This window comes from Orycteropus afer, unplaced genomic scaffold, assembly GCF_000298275.1.
Source record: "Orycteropus afer afer isolate SDZICR_OR568_19922 unplaced genomic scaffold, OryAfe1.0 scaffold00022, whole genome shotgun sequence".
Lineage (NCBI taxonomy): Eukaryota > Metazoa > Chordata > Mammalia > Tubulidentata > Orycteropodidae > Orycteropus > Orycteropus afer.
The window spans coordinates 12,411,247-12,430,746 of NW_006921609.1; the positions used below are offsets into that span (position 1 = coordinate 12,411,247).

The window sequence follows — 19,500 nt, forward strand, 5'->3', positions numbered from 1 at the left end:
TCCTAGAAATGGCTGACACTGAGCAATCACTGTGAACAATTATTCCTTTGAGGTAGCAATTTGTCATCAAGGCTTGTTTTGGGATCCCACTACGCTACTGTCGATTCCCACCAATTTCAATTCAGACAACTGAATTCATTTGGATGTTCACAGAATCCCAGACAAGGATGCTGTCCTTCCCATGATAAGGTTGATCTATATTTAATGGTAGTAAACTGCTGAAATAGTTTAATTCTTGAGATACCCCATATTATAAGATGAAGTATATTAAAATGTTAAATTCCTTAATCCTTCTTAGTACTTGTGACTTCAATAAAGTCAATCTCTCATTGAGTTCCCTTGACTGATTTCTTTTTTCTTTCTATTTTAGCCGTCCAGGACTTCTAAATGCTGCTGATCCCAATTATCCATGGCTTGCTGATTCCTGGCCAGCCACAAGCTTGCCCGTGAACAATAGCAATAGTGGCCCAAATGAGATTGGAAATTTTGGGCGTGGAGGTAAGTGATGTTTTTGAAAATTGTTTATTTATTTATTTGGCTTTCCCAGAATTTTTTTTTTTTTTTTTTTTCCAGAAAAGAACATATTGAGAGTATTTTCTTCTATAATAAAGTTAATGAAGTACATGTACTAACAGTACTGAGCATTTGCTAAATATTTCAATATAAAGGTATTGTGTTTATGTTATTGTGAGTAAAACCAAGCTTTTAGGAAAGTCACTACTAACAAAGAAGACAGATTCTCTGAATATACTTTATTTTTAGGAGGTATACTATACTGATTGGGAGCTCTGGTGGCATAGCACCTAAGGCATTTGACTGGTAACCAGAAGGCTGGCAGTTCAAACCCATCAGCCACTCCTTGGAAGGAAGGTTAGGCAATCTACTTCCATAGTGATACTGCCTCGGAAACCCAAGGAGGAGTCACTATGAGTCAGATCCAACTCAGCAGCAGTGAGTTTGGTTTTGATACTATACTGATAACTAGGACTTATGATTTTGAACCTGTTGTTTCACTTCTCTAAGTCTCATTCAAAATATAGTTGAGTACCTGCTGTATACCTGGCACTATGACAGGCAATAAGAATATTGATATGACATGGTCTTTACCTCATGTAATATATGAAGGAGTAGACAATTAAATAACTATAAAAAACATGCTGAGAGAAAGTTAATCTGCAATTCCACAATTGATAACTGATATCCAAAATGAAAGAAATAATGATACTAAATAGCTGACATGCTATTACTTCCAAAATGTGGTGCCAGATACCTCTCCATAGATCCTTACCAGGAAACAGAATTGGACCTACTATAAATAACAACCATATCACCAACTTCCCCTTTTCAACTTTCTTCCAGTCAATGACAGAGAGAAGGGTTTAGAAAAAGATAGGAGTAGAGAAGCTTTTGGTCCCAGAGTTTGCCTTGATGAGCATAAACGAGTTTTCCATTGGTAAAAGACTGTGCAAACAATATATTGACTTCAGCTGCCTTGCTAGTACTGCGTATAGGAAGGCTACTCAAGAATAAGAGAGCTTCATAAAGAGAGAGCTATTGAATATCTGAAGTGTAAGTAGGAATTAGTTACAAGTGTGAAAAAAAAAAAGTGTGGGGAAGAGAAGCTACCATATTTTAGGTCCAGAAGAGAGAGATTGACTTATTTGAGAAAATTTTTGAATGTTCTCATCATTTGAATATGAAATGCAAGGCAGCAGAAGTGGTGAGAAATAGAGAGGTACAGGTAACAATCCAACTTTTAAGCTACTTATAAAGGGAAATTGAAGGCATTAATGGATTTTAAGAGGCGAATGATGGGATCCATGTACTGCTTTAGGTCATTCCTTCTACTGCTGGATAGAGAACGGAGATAGATTAGAAACCTGGGGAGACTGATTAGGAGAGTAGTGGTGTAATCTAGGCACATTTGGATGGAGCCACTGGAAGATTTATGCACTTGTAGGGAGAATTAATGCAGACAGTGCAGAGCTAGGCTAAATTACCAAATAACTGTTTCTACATAATCATCTATGAGGAGAAATAGATGACTCTATATATGGGCTTATGTTCTGGTTACCTAGTGCTGCTCTGACAGGAAACATACCACAAATGCGATGGCCTTAACAAACAGGAGTTTATTCTCTTACAGTGTGGAGGCTTTAAGTCCAAGTTCAAAGTGCCAGGCTCTAGGGGCTGGGTAAAAGCCCCTCAACCTTGGGGTCTAGTTCTGCCTCCTGCTCCCGGCCCACTGGAGCTAGAGGCGTTTCTTCACTCAGACAGCTGCTGGCTGCTGAGGCTGAGAAGCCCCAAGGTTGACAAGTAAAAAAGGAACAGTCCCGATGTTACCAATCCACATGGCAGGCCATTAACTTAAGTCCATTGTAAGTCCCAAGGTTGGCAGAGCATAGCAGGCTACTGAGCAATGACACTGGTACATGCAGGGTCTAAGTGTGCCATAAGCTAGAGACTATTCCCAAGACTTCTCCTTATATACAGGGAGCAGATCTCATCCCAAAGGCAGCTACTCAACTGCTTGTGGTAGATCCCACTATGGAGTTGATTGCCAGTCTCATCATGGGGAATAACTACCACCAGCTGCCGAGCCACTCAACCAGGCCCAGCCAAGTTGACACACAAACATAACTACCACAGCTTAGTTTAGAGCTTCACATATAGTCAGTGCCCATAGGCCTCCGGTAAGTAAATGAAAGAAATAAAAGTATGACTCATTAGCATCCAGCTTCCCCACTGTAAGCCAGTACCCCCATGTGGTAGTTAAGGTTATATGTCATCTTGGCTGGGCCTGGTTTTGAGTGGCTGGGCAGCTAGTGGTGGTTATTCCCCATGATGAGACTGACAATTGGCTCCATGGTGGAATCTACCACAAGCAACTGAGCAGCTGCTTTAGGAATGTAGTCTGCTTCCCATATATAAGGAGAAACTTTGGGAATAGTCTACAGCTTTTTGGCATGCTTGGACCCTGCATGTAGCTGATTCATTGTTCAGCAGCCTGCCATGCTCTGCTGATCTTGGGACATTTCATAGACTTGAATCAATGGCTTGCATGTGGTTTGGTAATATAGGGACTGTGCCTCTTTACTTATAGACCTTGGGTTTGTCAGCCTCAGCAGCCAGCAGCTGCATGAGTGAAGAAAGCCTCCAGCTTCTGTGGTCTGGGAGCAAGGGGCAGAGCTGAAGCCCAAGGTAGAGGGGCTTTCACATAACTCCTAGAGCCTGGTACTTTGAACTTGGACCTCTGGCCTCCAAAACTGTAAGAGAATAAACTCCTGTTTGTTCAAGCCATTCCACTGTGATATTTTCTGTTAGAGTGGCACTAGGTAACCAATATATCTTGCATGTAGGCTTCTTACTTGCTCAGGGTCTCCCCTAGATGACCAGACTCTGCCACTATGTTCTTACTCTCTACTGGCTAGGTCTGTATCAGAGAATCTCCCTACTGGGAAACTAGAGCATCCATCCCCCTCATCTCTACCCAAACTAATTTTGTCAAAGGAATTCTGTTCTGATGCTTTTTTATCAACTAAGTAATAGCTGCTGCTTTTATTTGTTGTGTATGAATTGGAATAGCACATCTTTCCATCTTTATATCAAGAAATAAACACCAAAATATGGAAGTTCCCTCACCACCAGTTTCTAGCAGGCTACTCTAACATCTAAAATGTCTCTGTCCAATTAACTATAGCTATATTTAGCTAGGGAGCTCTGGTAGCATAGTGGCTAAGACACTTGCCTGCTAACCAGACAGCTGGTGGTTCAAACCCACCAGCCACTCCTTGGAAGGAAGGTTGGACAATCCTACTTCCATAGTGATACTGCCTCGGAAACACAAGGAGGGTTGCTATGAGTCGGGTTTGACTCGACGGCACATAACAACAACAACAACAACATATTTAGCCATATTTGTAGATTTTCAAGATTTTTCTTCCATTACCATCTCTTGAATACCAAGGCCAAGCCAAAATTTTTGCAAGGTTTACTATATCTCTTCTCACTGCCTTTGCCATTTGCCAGAAATACTGATAGTTCTTTTTTTTTTTTTTTTTAATAAATTGTATTTCATTGCCTTTGCACTGTGAATAAATGATGTCATTCATCATATTTTCATTTTAAAGATCAAGAATAAGGTTTACTTAGATGAATAATTTGTATATCTGGATGTATAATACAGATCTATCTTATTTTAAAGATGGGGCTTTTGTTGTTGTTGCTTTGTTTGTGTTTGGTTTTTAATCTGTACTACTGTACAGCTCTAAAAGTATATTTCATATGAATGGCTATGTAACCATATTGTTTTCAAAGAATCATCAAGGATACTAACATTTTCTCTTTAAGAATGGAATGCCAATACATGTTGAAATGTAATAAAAATAGTATTTTGAATAATAAAATACTAATTATTGCAAAGTCTACTTGCAGCCAATACAAACTATAACACTTTAACTCAGCCATTCAGTCAATAATTGCTTATTCTCCTCAAAACATGGGTTGAGGAATTATGGGCATACAGACATGAATCCCATATACTCCCATCCTCAAAAATCTTAAGACACAGTGAAAGAAGCAATCACGCATACAAGTGATTAGACAAAAAAAGAAACAAAGCCGTGAGGACAAGTGTAAGTAAGGTGGTGAATGACTATGGAGTGAACCATGAGTAATTCCAACTGGAAGGAAGTGTTTCATGTATATCAGGGGTTTCTGACTCCAATTCTGATAAGGGCTGATTGCTATGAAATTGTGTGTGGAACCTGTGGAAAAATAGAAAGTCCTGCCTAACAATGGCAGTACAAGCTGTTGGGAGGAAGGTCAGCCCAGATTTCCAAACTATATGATGTTATAGGACACAAACCCACTTCCAGATATTCAAGTAAAACCTCCTAATATATCAATGTTGAGATATAATTGAATTTAATTTTTGAAAATGTGGGAGTTACCAAGTTATATTGGAAGGGAATATGCAGCACAAATATCAGTGTAGAAGCATCTAGACTTGAAGGATGTCTTTATATTCATCCAGCAGGGATAGAAAGATTCTGTTTCCAGGGCTGTAGCTTTAGTTGTTTCACAGTAAAATTACTTAAGAGTAGTTTTTGGACTACTTCTTTATATTTATTTACTTTTGAGCATGCAGCCATTTCAAAAACTTATGGTGAAGCAACTCACAATCTGAAATCTAGAGTTGTTGTGGTTGTTATGTGCCATCGAGTTGGACCTGACTCATAGCGACCCCTCCTTGGGTTTCTGAGACAGTATCACTATGGAAGTAGATTACCCCATCTTTCTTCCAAGGAGTGGCTGGTGGGTTTGAACCTCCAGCCTTCTGGTTAGCAGTCAAGTGCTTAGGCACTATGCTACCAGAACTCCTGCTTCTTTCTATTTATTTACTTTTGAGCATGCAGCCATTTCAAAAGCTTATGGTTGAAGCAACTCACAATCTGAAATCTAGAGTTGTAGAGACCCTCAAATCAAGGTGTTGGGAAGCTAGGGTCCATGTTACAGAAACATTTTATTCACTTTAATATTCATCAGCAAAAAACATGGAGTAGGAGGGAGAACCCAAACTGTGAAATTTCCCCCGGATGCAGGATCTCTTTTCACCTATTTTGATATACTATTAAGAGCTTTGGAAAATGAAAATGACACTAACACTTCAAAGTGAAACATCTTCAATGCCTAATTTTGTATTTAGTATGTGGCTAAAGAAAGAAGGCAAAAAGAGTAGTTGTGAAATTCTTGAAGTCAGAAAACAATTTTATGTGTTTATGCATCTTAAGGGAGCTCTGGTAGCATAGTGCCTAAGGCACTTGACTGCTAACCAGAAGTCTGGAGGTTCAAACCTCAGAAGGAAGATGCGGCAATCTACTTCCATAGTGATACTGCCTTGGCAACCCAAAGAGGGGTCGCTATGAGTGGGGTCCGACTCGACAGCACTTAACAAGAACAACAACATGCATCTTAAAGAAATTTATGCATTTGAATATGTTTCACTATCTCACTTGTATGCATTAAAAAATTACTTCAATAAAATATTGTTGTGTTGTTGTTGTTATGTGCTGTTGAGTCAGCCCTGACTCATAGCGACCCCTCCTTGGGTTTCCAAGGCAGTATCACTACAGAAGTAGGATTACCCAACCCTCCTTCCTAGGAGTGGCTGGTGGGTTTGAACCACCAGCCTTCTGGTTAGCAGTCAAGTGCTTTAGGCACTATGCTACCAGAGCTCCTCAGTAAAATATTAATTAACTTAATTGTGAAACAAGTTTGAAATTCATACTGCAAAATCTTCAGAAGGACTTATATATACTATGTACAGAATGCAATATACATTTCTTGTCATGGTAATTAAAGAAGATTTTTAAAACCTTTTTAAAGTATAAAAATAAAACTATTATTTTTATAAGAATTCTTATTCCTAGTACTGCTATACCCATAAACTCTAAAACTCCCAGGGTATATTTACAAAGTCCCTACTTTATTTTTTGCTAATGATAAACTGGACTTTTGTACTACAATATTTGATTTACTTAACATTTCAGTACTATAACTAGTCAAAAACTTCCTATCATGAAAGAGTTTGAAGGATTTGATGATCTCAAGTCCTAAGAAATTAAGCTTTCTAAACCTAGATTTTTAAGGAACATATTATAATTAGATTCACTTTTAAAACTGACTTATAGGAAATAATGTCATTAGGTGATTTGTTTTTTTAAATTCACTTAGACTTTCTTCTGAAAAGTGAAAATAAGAGCTCAGAAGTGAGATGGCAGTTCTGAATTATAAAGCACTATGTAAAGATATTTCAGCATACCAAAATGATAAATGGACTGTTTGATATTCAGTGTTGTTCCTGAAGTTTAATTTTACTCTTGCTGAACTATAATTCTCCCCTTCTAAGAATTGGTAGCATAAATTAAACTCCTTGATCACTAAGATTGCTTTTTCTTTAGTTAAATCCTGCTGTATTGTGTAAAATGATTTATTCATGAAAGTTTCCCTTTGTTATCAAAGGAAAAAAAAAATCATTGAAACCATCAGCTCCATTCCCATATGGAGCTATGCAATCAAATCAGATAATTGACAAGTTAAAGCATCAGAAAAATTTACCTGATAGAGTAGTATAATTTTGGAATTTTTTGCACCTATTCAGCAGTTGTATTCCATGTCTTTGGAAGAAAAGTAGAAAGAAATGCTTTCATCCAGGATTTCTAGATTCACCCTCATCATTGCTTCCGTAAAGTGCTGATAATTTCATTGCTTCTGAAATGGGGTGAACAACTGAAAGCATTGTTCGGTAGAGAAATATCCAAAACTTATTTTTTATGGTTGAAGAAAATGGGGAAGGGGTGCTTTAAACAGTGAGACATGAAGGACTTGTGGTAGGTCTGCCTGTCACTGAGACTGATAGCTTGGTGATGGTTGTATATCATCTACCCTTCATTGGCTCATGAAGCCCATCTCAGCTAAAATGCAAACGTGTGACATAACACATTTATTTTTCATCTTCAGTGCTGATAGTTTGGGATTCCTGTGCATCATTAAATTGTTTCATTTCCCTATGTTCACCACAGATGTACTGCCACCAGTTCCAGGCCAAGGGGATAAAACAGCAACAATGCTCTCAGATGGAGCCATTTATAGCAGCATTGACTTCACAACGAAAACCACTTACAACAGTTCCAGCCAAATAACACAGGCTACCCCATATGCCACAACACAGATCTTGCATTCCAATAGCATTCATGAATTGGCTGTTGATCTGCCTGACCCACAATGGAAAAGCTCAATTCAGCAAAAAACAGATCTGATGGGATTTGGTTATTCTCTACCTGATCAGAACAAAGGTAACAATGGTAAGTCAGTTTCTTGTTTCCTCAGGAGTTATTTTCATATCATTTGTGCATGAGATAGAAATTAGTATTTGTTGTTTGACAGTGATTCATTACCAGGTTTACTACTTAAACTAAAAAATAAATAAACTGGCATGTATTCAATACCTTGTACAATCCCTATCACCGCCACCACCACCTCCACCACAGCCGCTGCCACCACACACCAACACCAATCATGCTTGCAGCTCTTTTTCACTATAGTGATCAGCACTCCATCTCTACTTCCATTAGGATAGGGTAGACAAAACATTCCTCCACTCTCCCACGACATCTGCTTCTGAGTTGCTAACTGCATGTTCTGCATGGGCTTGTGCTGTGAACTAATCACATGATGCCACTATGACCTTTGCCCTTTAACCTTTAGCCTTACTTTACATCCCTGACTACCGATTGGCTGAGGGATTGTCTAATAGAATGCCACACAACCAGTCACAGGATTTCAGCACCACCAGCTCTCACAACAGCTCAGAAAGGAGTGGCAGTCTCTCAGGTTGGTCTCATTACTGTAAGGAGAAATATTTGTTTGTCATCACATATGACCTGTGTTCCTAACAATCATGAAGAAATACCGAATCACAACTCACTGTCAGGCATTTATCTTTTCAACAACAACAGTTCATTCTAATGAAATATTGCTTTGGTGGGAAGGATAAAAATCAGTCTCCCTTATGCACTAACTGTACAAGAATGCCTTTAGAAAAAACTGCTATTGTATTACTAATAATTAATATTAGTAGCATTTAATGAATAGTAAATACCATTCATTGAAGAGCAAAACAGTTTGATCTGCCTTGAACCTTATTTACAGGTCAAGAGACGTTTATAATAAGCACGCACATGAAAGTTAAGTTCCATGGCATGGACACAAAAAGATGCATTTAAATAAAATGCAAATGATTTGGGAGATTTTTTTTGTAATACTATATTTTTAATGATATGGCTCCCTATTTCTTGATATATATTTCCAGATTTCCATATAATAGGATTTATTATCAGTTAACTGATTATGTAGTGTGTGGTGCTGATAGTGTGCCAAAAAAGAATGTTAATATGGGAAATTATTGTGAAATTTTAATTAAAAAACACATACAGTCATTGATATTGAAATTTTTCTGTGCTGTAAATGATAATACATATTCAAGATATATCATCCAAAGTAACAATCTATAATGTAACTATTCTATAGAACATATGGTGAAAAACATTTATTACTAAAGAGAAATCTATACCTATCATGATGAGTATCAGTGATATTTTCCAGGTCAAAGATTGTCACCTATAAAATGAAGAGGTTGTAGTAGATGCACTCTAACTGCCAGCCATAGCATTTACATTCCATAACTGATGGCTTTATCTACACATTTCTAATTAACTCCATGACACTATTTGCTTAATCTGTTCAGATTAATGATGAGCTATTTGTTTGTATTGTGGGGGTAATTTTTTTAACTATAGATTCTTAGTAAAGATTATAGTCTATTATGGTATGTCATATGCTACCAGGCATCCAGCACATAAAGAGTTAACTATTTTAGATAATTAGGGTAACATTTAATAAATTACTTTTCCTCAGGAGATAATACCCTCTCAGTCTGAAAATGTTAATGCTTTTTCTTCCCTCCAATGAGCCATTTGCTCTTCTTACCTATATATAAGATTAGATGCATTATAGATTCTAGAAGTTTAAACATCTGTTATGAATTTAAATAGTCTTAATAACATAAGGACCTTTTTGAATGACCTTGTATGTGTTTTATAATTTCATTTATTGATAATGAGTCTCACAGTGTTTAGAATACTTAAAAAGCAATTTATATTGTTTCCTATTTATATAATTTGAGATATGTAAAGTCTCAAAAGCTCTGGTAGCATAGTGGCTAAGACACTTGCCTGCTAACCGGACGGCTGGCGGTTCAAACCCACCAGCCACTCCTCGGAAGGAAGGTTGGGCAATCGTACTTCCGTAGTGATACTGCCTCAGAAACCCAAGGAGGGGTTGCTATGAGTCAGGTTTGACTCGACGGCACATAACAACAACAACAACAAAGTCTCAAAGTACGTAAAGGAACTTATATACTCTAAACCATAGGTTACAGAAGATTTGCTTTGATTGTTTTATTTAAATATTCAGTATAGTCTCAAAAGTTATCTTTAGAATAATTTTAAGGAGAACATGATTCACAATAGTACTTACTGTTTCTCTGAATTCCTTATTCTCCTAAGTGATAGCTATCTGTCTGTCTATCCATCTATGTATCAATCACCCACTGCTGTCAAGTCGATACCAACTTATAGTAACCCCAAAATGGGTTTTGAAGCTGACAAATCTTTATGGAAGTAGATTGCCCCATCTTCCTTCCATATATATATATATGAATTTATGAATTTATTCATATATATATATATGAATTTATGAAATATATTGAATTTACTATTAAAGAGTTTGTTGAATTCTTATAATAATAGATATGTTTTCTAAGACTCAAATTTAATATTAAATTGTCCTCTAGAAATCTAATCATATGTTATGAGATTTTCTTAATTCATGCACAGCAATGAAATCCAATTTAAAATAATCAGTGGTGGAAAAAAAATTAGACAATACTAAGTTTTTGAAACATTTTTATAATTTATTTGATACCTAATTTCTGAGGATTTCTCTTAAAAAAGGGAGCCTTAAAAATATGGAAGAGAACTCACGTGTTTCAATATAATAGCTGTAATCATAGTTATTATATACATAGCTGTTGTTATTGTTGTTATGTGCCGTTGAGTCAGACCTGACTCATAGCGACCCTTCTGGTTAGCAGTCAAGTGCCTTAGGCACTACGCTACCAGAGCTCCTTATACATAGCTAGAGATAGATATACACACATATGTATATATCAGTAACAAGAACAGTTTTAGTCAACAGTGTTTCTTAAGAATAGATACTAAATTTTAGAATGAGTTGTTTCTATAATTTTCTTTACAGAAAAGCCATTTGCTAAGACCAAACCAATGCCAAATTCAAATAGTTACACTTTGAATTACATTTTAGAGGTCAAATATTTTTGCAACTTGTCAAAATACACATCCTTAAAATATAATGCTGATAATTCTCCCCTTAAAGTAATTGATGCTTATTTGGTTATAAGTAACAGCAACAGACTCTGACTCAATTAGGTTCAAGATTCAATATAAAAAGAGTATAATTGACCACTAAGTGATATATGCACGACCATGTTAAGTTCTCCACTTAGTTCATTGTTATGAGAAGGCAAGAGATGTTAATGAATAGTCCTGCCTGGAATCCTGGAGTGGGAGAGCAGGCATTTTCCCAAAATAGGGAAAATTTGATGCTGGATATAAAGCCCATTAATTCCCTCTTTGTTTTTGTTTTTTTGGTAAATTCCCTCTATGGATCAGTAGTACTTCCAAAATGCATTAGTAAGTATGTTCTTTGAACAGCTTTGTTATTAGTTGCATGGAGTAGATGCTGACTGATACCAACACCATGTATGTAAAGTAGAAATGTTCCAGAGAATTTTCAAGGGTGTGAAATTTCAAAAGCAGATTGCCAAACCTGTCTTCTGAGCCATCTCTGGGTGGGTTTGAATTGCCACCCTTCACCACTAGAAGTCTAGTGCTTAACCTTTGGTGATCTCCAAAAGACTAGGAAGAATAGGTAATAGCTTTCTTGAACCGGGGTAAGGGCTTCAATAGAATGAAGCTCAGAATGCCAGAAATAGTAACTCCCAGTAAAGTTTCCATGTTCTGTTCTCTCTCACTGTATGAATGTAGATGTTTTGTTTAACATCCAGAAAGAACTTCAGTTCTTTCATCTTTTATCAATAAAATAGAGATACAAAAGCTTTCCTATCTATGTCACTCAGTTACGATGGTGATCACATACTATTTATAAAAGTGCTCTGGAATTGTACATATAAAGAAGAATTGTACATATTAAGAAGAAAGAAGTTACAAATGGGGGGAAGCTACTCAGGACACATGGCCCAAGTCACTCCTCTATAATCTTGAATTATAGTGCTGATGCTATAAAAAAAGTCCTTGTTTATGATTTTGGTGGGTCATCAGGAAACAAAGGATTAAGGCACATCTATCAGGAAGTGAAAACTCCATGGGTCACAGTGGTCTGATCAGTAACCAGTCATGGGGACAGGATGGCACAGGACCAGGCAGCTTTTTGTGCCATTGTGCATGGGTTCATCATGAGTCAGGTCCAACTGAAAAGCAGCTAACAGCTACAATCTGAAAGACAAAAATTGAAGACTTGCCTTTAAGCACCTTTATTATTCTAATTCTCAGAATCAGGCTATTCTTGGGATGCTCACTGGGCCTGGAAAAGTTGGGCGTGGAGAAGGCTTAATAAAACAGTAGGAAGCTGGATTTGCTTTGAGGGAGAAGAGATGGGAAAGGGAGATAATGACTGGCATTTACTAAGCATTCCTTACATGCTGAGCACTTCACATGCGTTATTTCTTTTAATTCTCAAAATAACTCAAAGAAGTAGTAACATTATAATATCTGTTTTACATATGTGGAAATTTGAGGTGATAGCTACTGATTAACCTATCAAGTTAGAGAAGCTAGTCTTCAATCCCAGAAACCAAGCTGTTAACCTCTGTGCAGAAGATACCTGCTCTGCTTTCTATTAATACTACATATTCTGCCAGAGGTAAGAAGGGGAAAGCGCTGTATTTGCAAGATGCTCTTTTAAATACATGTGTGGGAACTCTGATGACATAGTGCCTAAGGCATTTGACTGCTAACCAGAAGGCTGGTGGTTCAAACAGCCACTCCTCAGAAGGAAGATTGCGCCATCTACTTCTGTAGAGATACCACCTCAGAAACCAAAGGATAGGTCGCCATGGGTCAAATTGACTCCATGGCAGTGAATTTGGTTGTTTTTTTTTGGGGGGGGGGGTCATGTAAGGAGCTCTAGTGGGGCAGTGACTAAGGTATTTGACTGCTAACCAGAAGGTTGGAGGTTCAAATCCACCAACTGTTCCACAGAATGAAGATGAGGCAATCTACTCCCATAAAGATTTACTGCCTTGGAAACCCAATGGGGGTCGCTATGAGCTGGAATCCACTTGATGGCAGGGGGTTTAGTTTTTTTTTTTTATGTGTGTGCATGTATACACTACCTAGAAAAGATACACAGTCAGATAATTGGCACTAGTGTACATGGCTAGTTAAATAGTTTTATCAATTTCTGACCATTGAATAAGGTATTGTTAAGTTGTAGAATTTTATGATTTGGCTGAAACAGATTAGTGATTGGTAGAAGAAGAGAGATGGGCAGACTTCTGTTGCTATTGTTTTTATGTGCCTTTCAGTTGATTCCAATTTATAGTGACTATCGGAACTAAGTAGAACTGCCATATAGGGTTTCTAGGCTGTAATCTTTACAGGAGCAACTGGTGAGTTAGAACTACTGAGCTTTCAGTTAGCAGCTCAGTCCTTAACCATTGTGCCACCAGGGTTTCTAAGTAGACATCTAATGATTTCTATATTACTAGATAGAACTACTACCAGTATTTGATGCTCAGAACTATTATTTCCACAAAGATGAAGTCCAAAGGGTCAATAAAATGTTTTTTTTTTTTTTTGAGCAATAGCTATACTTTGTGATGAGAGTGATAGAATTTACTTTACTTTCCCTAGGAACATCTTTTATCATTCTGCTAAAAAAAATATTCATTTCTGTATCCAACTGTGGTCCATTTCTTTAGGTTCAGCCTTATGTACTTAATTTTGAAAAAGTACAGCACTATACAAAAGACAAACTTTAATTTCATGTATCAACAATTTCTATATTATCATTGATATGGCTCATATGCTGTGGAGTTATGTTTTCTTCATGTTTTGTGCACAAATTCACTTGTATTACAATAGTATTGAAACTGCTTACTGAATATCATTAACTTCTTTCTCTTCATTAGAATTTTATGAAATGTTATGCTTAAAACAACAGGGAACTATTCTCACTATGTGCAAAAATTATTGTACCATGCATTAATTAAAAAGTCTATAAAATGTATCATTGCAAAAGATTTACAACTATTCTCCAGATTGTGGTTGATTGATTTTATCAGTTACTTTTGAGAGGAAATGTTACTCTCCTGGATTAATTAAATTGAATAAATTCTAATGGAAAAGTTTAACCTATATCCTTAGACACTGCATTTTCCACTGAGAGAGATTATGCAAAAGAGCATTATAAATGCACTAAAATCTGACATTTGAAAGAATTTGTTATGGCCCATTATTTTATCTAACAATGAAAATGTGGAAGCAGCAGATATGAATAAATCAATAAATGTGCTTTTGATACAGCAGCCATGATTTTTGTTTATTCGGCTCTGCAATTAATATATTGAGAGAAAAACAATATCATTTTGAGTGATTTATATAATTGTTTTTCTGATTATCTCTTTTTGTTGTTTATAGCTTTTAATAACGTAACATACTAATTCTGGTGTTTTGAAAACAGAAGTACGTCTTCCCATCAAATGTACTCTGTTTGTTCTGATATTCAGTATCTCTGAATAAATGTGTTATTACTTCCAGGTGGGAAAGGTGGAAAAAAGAAGAAAAATAAAAATGCTTCTAAACCACAGAAAAACAATGGATCAACCTGGGCCAATGTCCCACTACCTCCTCCCCCAGTCCAGCCCCTTCCTGGCACAGAGCTGGAACACTATGCAGTGGATCAGCAAGAAAATGGGTAAAAAATATTTATATACCCACAAAATTGCAAGGACTATACTACTCCCATTTGGTGCATTTCTGTCCTTATTTTGTATTCTCTTATTCTCTTTTCCTTGCCCTCCTTTTTTTCCTTTTCCCTTCCACCTTTTTTTTTATTTTTATTTTTGGCTGTAATTTTTTTAACCCTTTTGATTGTTTGAACCATCCATGTATTTTTAGCTGCTAAATACAAAACAGCACATATTGAAGACCTGGAATCCTTGGCCCTCAAGTGCTTTAGATTGTCTGCAATCATGATAATGCAGCCTCCATTTATAATATTGCTTGTTAGTTTGAAAGCAACTACCCACAGCTCTGTGAACTAAAGAGCCACTTCTGAGAAGGGCTGAAAAGGGAATTAAAACAACCTTCTTCATCATCCCTAGCAGTTCTCTAATGACTTTATGTCTGGCCATAGCAGGGCGCCCACTGTAGAGCTCCCTCACAATAGAATAATTATAGGGACTGGGTCAGTGGGTAGGACTTTAATCATCAGCTTTGATGGAAATTTAGGGGCAGGAACAATAAAAGAAGTTCAAGCCAATGCACACTGTAACAAAACTATTTTAAGCTAGAAAATTTCCTTTGAGGGTCTTTGAATGTAACCAGTTTCCTTATACTTTACCAACATTTCACAAGTGTTTGCTTGTTTGTCTTTTCCTCTGTTAGTTTGTGTTACTTGACTTTAAAGCAAAAAGACGTCAATGCTTTTTTATTCTTTACCTTCAAAAAGAACAGTTTGGAAGAAACATACTCAGTCTTTTTAAATTTCTAAATTCTCTGCCTGAGTCGCTGTTCCCAAGTCAACATTTCTTTTGACTGGGCCTTGATGCCACCTAAGAATACAGAGTAATGGCAATTTTTCCTTTTCCACGTTTTCCTTTATATAGAAATATTTAAAGATTTACATTTAAGTAATGGTTTCATTTCCTGTCTTGGCTCACGTAAAAATCACATATACACTCTTGTAAAATTTGTTTCTATTTCTTTTCTGTTTTGATGTCTCCAGAGTAAATTTCCTAACTATATCTTTTGATGTCATAACATTAAAATTCCTCATTTGCCTTTTCTCAGGGTTATGGAATACATACATACATATATACATACATACATATATCTATGGAGCTTTGGTGGCGTGGTGGTTAAGACATTGGCTGCTAACCAGAAACTTGGTGGTTCAAACCCACCAGCTGCTTCAAAGGAGGAAGATGAGGCTGCCTAGTTCTGTAAAGATTTACAGCCTTGGAAAACTAATAGAGGTTGCTATGAGTTGCAATCTACTCGATGGCAGTGGATTTGGTTTGGGTTTATTTATATATGTCTGTCTATAGATATAAATACGTATTGCATTGGGAAAATCTGTTGCAAAAGACCTCTTTCAAGTGCTGAAGAGCAAAGACGTCCCCTTGAAGACTAAGATGTGCCTGACTCAAACTGTGTTATTTTCAATCACCTTATATGCATGTGAGAGCTGGATGATGAATAAGGAAGACTGAAGAAGAGTTGATGGTTTTGAGTTGTAGTGTTGGTGAAGAATGCTGAAAGTACTGTGGACTGCTAAAAGAACTAACAAATTTGTCCTGGATGAAGTGCAGCAAGAAAGCTTCTTGGAAGCAAGAATGGCCAGACTTTGTCTCACCTACTTTGGTCATGTTGTCAGAAGGGACCGTTCTCTGGAGAAGGATGTCATGCTTGGTAAAGTGGAGGGTCAATGAAAGAGGAGAAGGCCCTCAACAAGATGGATTGACATGGTGGCAAAGGCGATGTGCTCAGATATAGTAGAGATTGTGAGGCTGGCACAGGACCGGGCAGTGTTTCGTTCTACTGTACACAGGGTCACTATGAATTGGAGATGACTTGATGGCACCTAACAACAACAACAACAATCTCTTTCTCTCTATATATATACACATATACACACACATATATATACTGTATATATGAATTGTGTATATACATAAGGAGTCCCGGTGACAGAGTGATTAAGCTCTCAGCTGCTAACTAAAAGGTCAGTGGTTTGAACCTACTAGTTGCTCCACAGGAGAAAGATATGGCATTCTGCTTCTGTAAAGATTACAGCCTTTGTTAGTCCAAGGGACTAGTGGACCATGCAGACCTCAGCCTACTTGACCATGATTCAAGAAGAACTAGATGGTGCCTGGTTACCATTGTCAACCACTGGGAAAAGGATCAACCACTGAGAAAGGTATTCCAAATGGAGTATCTCCACAGGTATATGGTTAGGATCACAATACATATTTTGAGGGGCCTCAGTTCATACAATTGTTGTATGCCATAGAGTAGATTTGGGACTCATAATGGCCCTATATGACAGAGTAGAACTGCCACATGGGTTTTCTAGTCTTTAATCATTATGGAAGATTAAAAAGTCTTTCCTCCCACAGAGCAACTGATGGGTTAATTCAATACGTAACAGCTGTTAAACATCTGTAAGCATAAAGTCGTGAATTCAGATCACATGAGAATTGTTGGTAATTTGCAAGTCTTTCCTTTCTTTTTTAAACTGCTGAGTCTACTTAGAAAATAAGTAAACTGTAATTATGCTTATTACCTATTGAAATAAAACTACTTCAATCAAAATAAATACTTAATTTCTCACCTGATTTTATTAGGCAGCAGAAGAATTGGAAATATTCATTTTATGGGTGAAGTGATACACATTGCCACTTTTTTTTTAACATTTTTTTTTTCAGAATGATAAGATACAAAATAAAAGTATTTTACGTATTTTGGCATCATGAATTATTTTCATATTCAGCCAGAATATATATTAGAAATTCTTTTGTCTATATTCCCTAAAATATCATTTGATATTTTAGATAGTCTATATATATATATTTGACTATTTCAAATATATTATGAATTTTATATTTATATAATATATATTTTAAATTATATACATATATAATATTTATATATGTATTTTATATTATATCATTTTTCCAGCAAGTACTAATACTTAAAGCAAATAAAAATTCAACTACATGACACAAAGACTTTGATTCAAATTTTTACCATTGCTAAGAAGTCTTGAGCAGAATTCAACATCCTTATTCTTTGGGTTCAGTTTATTATTATTATTTATTTTTGTAGTGTTCCCTCCCCTCCCCACCCACCCCTGATAAGCAACAAAGAAAGTTTTTTTTCATATATAAACCTTTCCATGACTTTTTACAATAATGAAGTGATACAATATTTGTCCATCTGTGATTGACTTATTTCACTCAGCATAATGTCTTCCAAGTTCATGCACATTCTGCGGTGTTTTGCAGATTCTACATTATTCTTCAGAATGTTGCATAGTATTCCATTGTGTGTGTGTGTGTGTATGTACCACAGTTTGCTTATCCATTCTTCTGTTGATGGGCACCTAGGTTGTTTCCATCTTTTTGCTATCATAAATAGTGCTATGATGAACATGGGTGTGCATATATCTGTTCTTGTCCTGGCTCTCACTTCTTTAGGATATACATCTAGTAGTGTGATTGCTGGACAAATGGTATTTCTAATTTCAACTTTTTAAGGAATCACCATACTGCTTTCCACAGTGATTATATCATTTTACAGTCCCACCAGCAGTGTTTGAGAGTCCCAATCTGCCCACATCCTAGCCTGCATTTGTTATTTTCTGTCTCATTGAACTTTGCTATTAGTGCTGGGGCCAGATGATATCTCTCATTGTTTTGATTTGCATATTTCTGATGGCTAGTGATTGTGAACATTCCTTCATGTGTTTGTTGGCCGCCCAAATATCCTCTTTGGTGAAGTGTCTATTCATGTTTTCTGCTCACTTTTAAATTGGATTATTTGTCTTTTTGTTGTTGAGGTGTTGGAGTTTTCTACAAATTTTAGAAACAGGTCCCATGTCAGATATGTCATTGCTGAATATTTTTTCCCAATCTGTAGGCTCTCATTTTACTCTTGGAGAAGTCTTTTGAAGCACATAAAATTTTAATTTTTAGAAGGTTCCATTCATCTATTTTATCTTCTGTTGTTTGTGCATTTTGGGTTATGCTTGACTGTATTTATGCCACCAATTAGGGCCCTTAAATTTGCCCCTAGTTTTTCCTTGAAGAACTTTATAGTTTTAGGTTTCAATTTTAAGTCTTTGATCCATCAAGGTTACTTTTGTGTATGATGTAATATGGTATGAGATATGTATCTTGTTTCATTTTTCTGCAAATTGATATCCAGTTTTGTCAGCACCACTTGCTAAAGAGACAATCTCTTCCCCATTTAATAGATTTCAGCCCTTTGTCAAAAATCAGCTGACCATAGGTCAGTGGATCTATTTCTGGGTTCTGAATTCTATTCCACTAGTCTATGTGTATGTCATTGTGACAATACCAGGCCGTTTCAACTACTGTGGCTGTATAGTAAGTTTTGAGATCCAGGAGTTTGAGATCTCCTACTTTGTTCTTCTTCAGTAGTGCTTTGCTTATCCAAAGTGTCTTTCCTTTCCATATAAAATTAGTGATTGTTTTTTCCATATCCTTAAAGAATGTTGATGGGATATGGATTATGATTTCATCAAAGGTATAGATTACTTTGGGTAATGTTTCCCAATGTTCAATCTTCCTATCCACGAGCATGGTGTGTTCTTCCATTTATGTAGATCTCTTATGGTTTCTTGAAGTAGTGTTTTGTAGTTTTCTTTGTACAGGTCTTTTTGTGCCCTTAATGAGATTTATTCCCAAGTATTTTATTTTATTTTTTATTTTTTTTGGTGTTGTTGTTGTTGTTGTTTGCCGTCGAGTCGGCCCCGACTCATAGCGACCCCTCCTTGGGTTTCCGAGGCAGTATCACTACGGAAGTAGGA

At 36.5% G+C, this 19,500-nt stretch overlaps 1 protein-coding gene across 1 annotated transcript in view; it reads left to right on the top strand.

Moving 5' to 3' along the window:
• ROBO2 (roundabout guidance receptor 2) overlaps nucleotides 1-19,500 on the top strand; it is a 933,205-nt gene that overhangs the window by 868,943 nt on the left and 44,762 nt on the right. Inside the window, exons 20-22 of the mRNA XM_007934915.1 lie at nucleotides 371-498; nucleotides 7,584-7,865; nucleotides 14,481-14,637. Coding sequence (XP_007933106.1) covers nucleotides 371-498; nucleotides 7,584-7,865; nucleotides 14,481-14,637 — 567 coding nt within the window. The remainder of the gene's footprint in view (nucleotides 1-370; nucleotides 499-7,583; nucleotides 7,866-14,480; nucleotides 14,638-19,500) is intronic.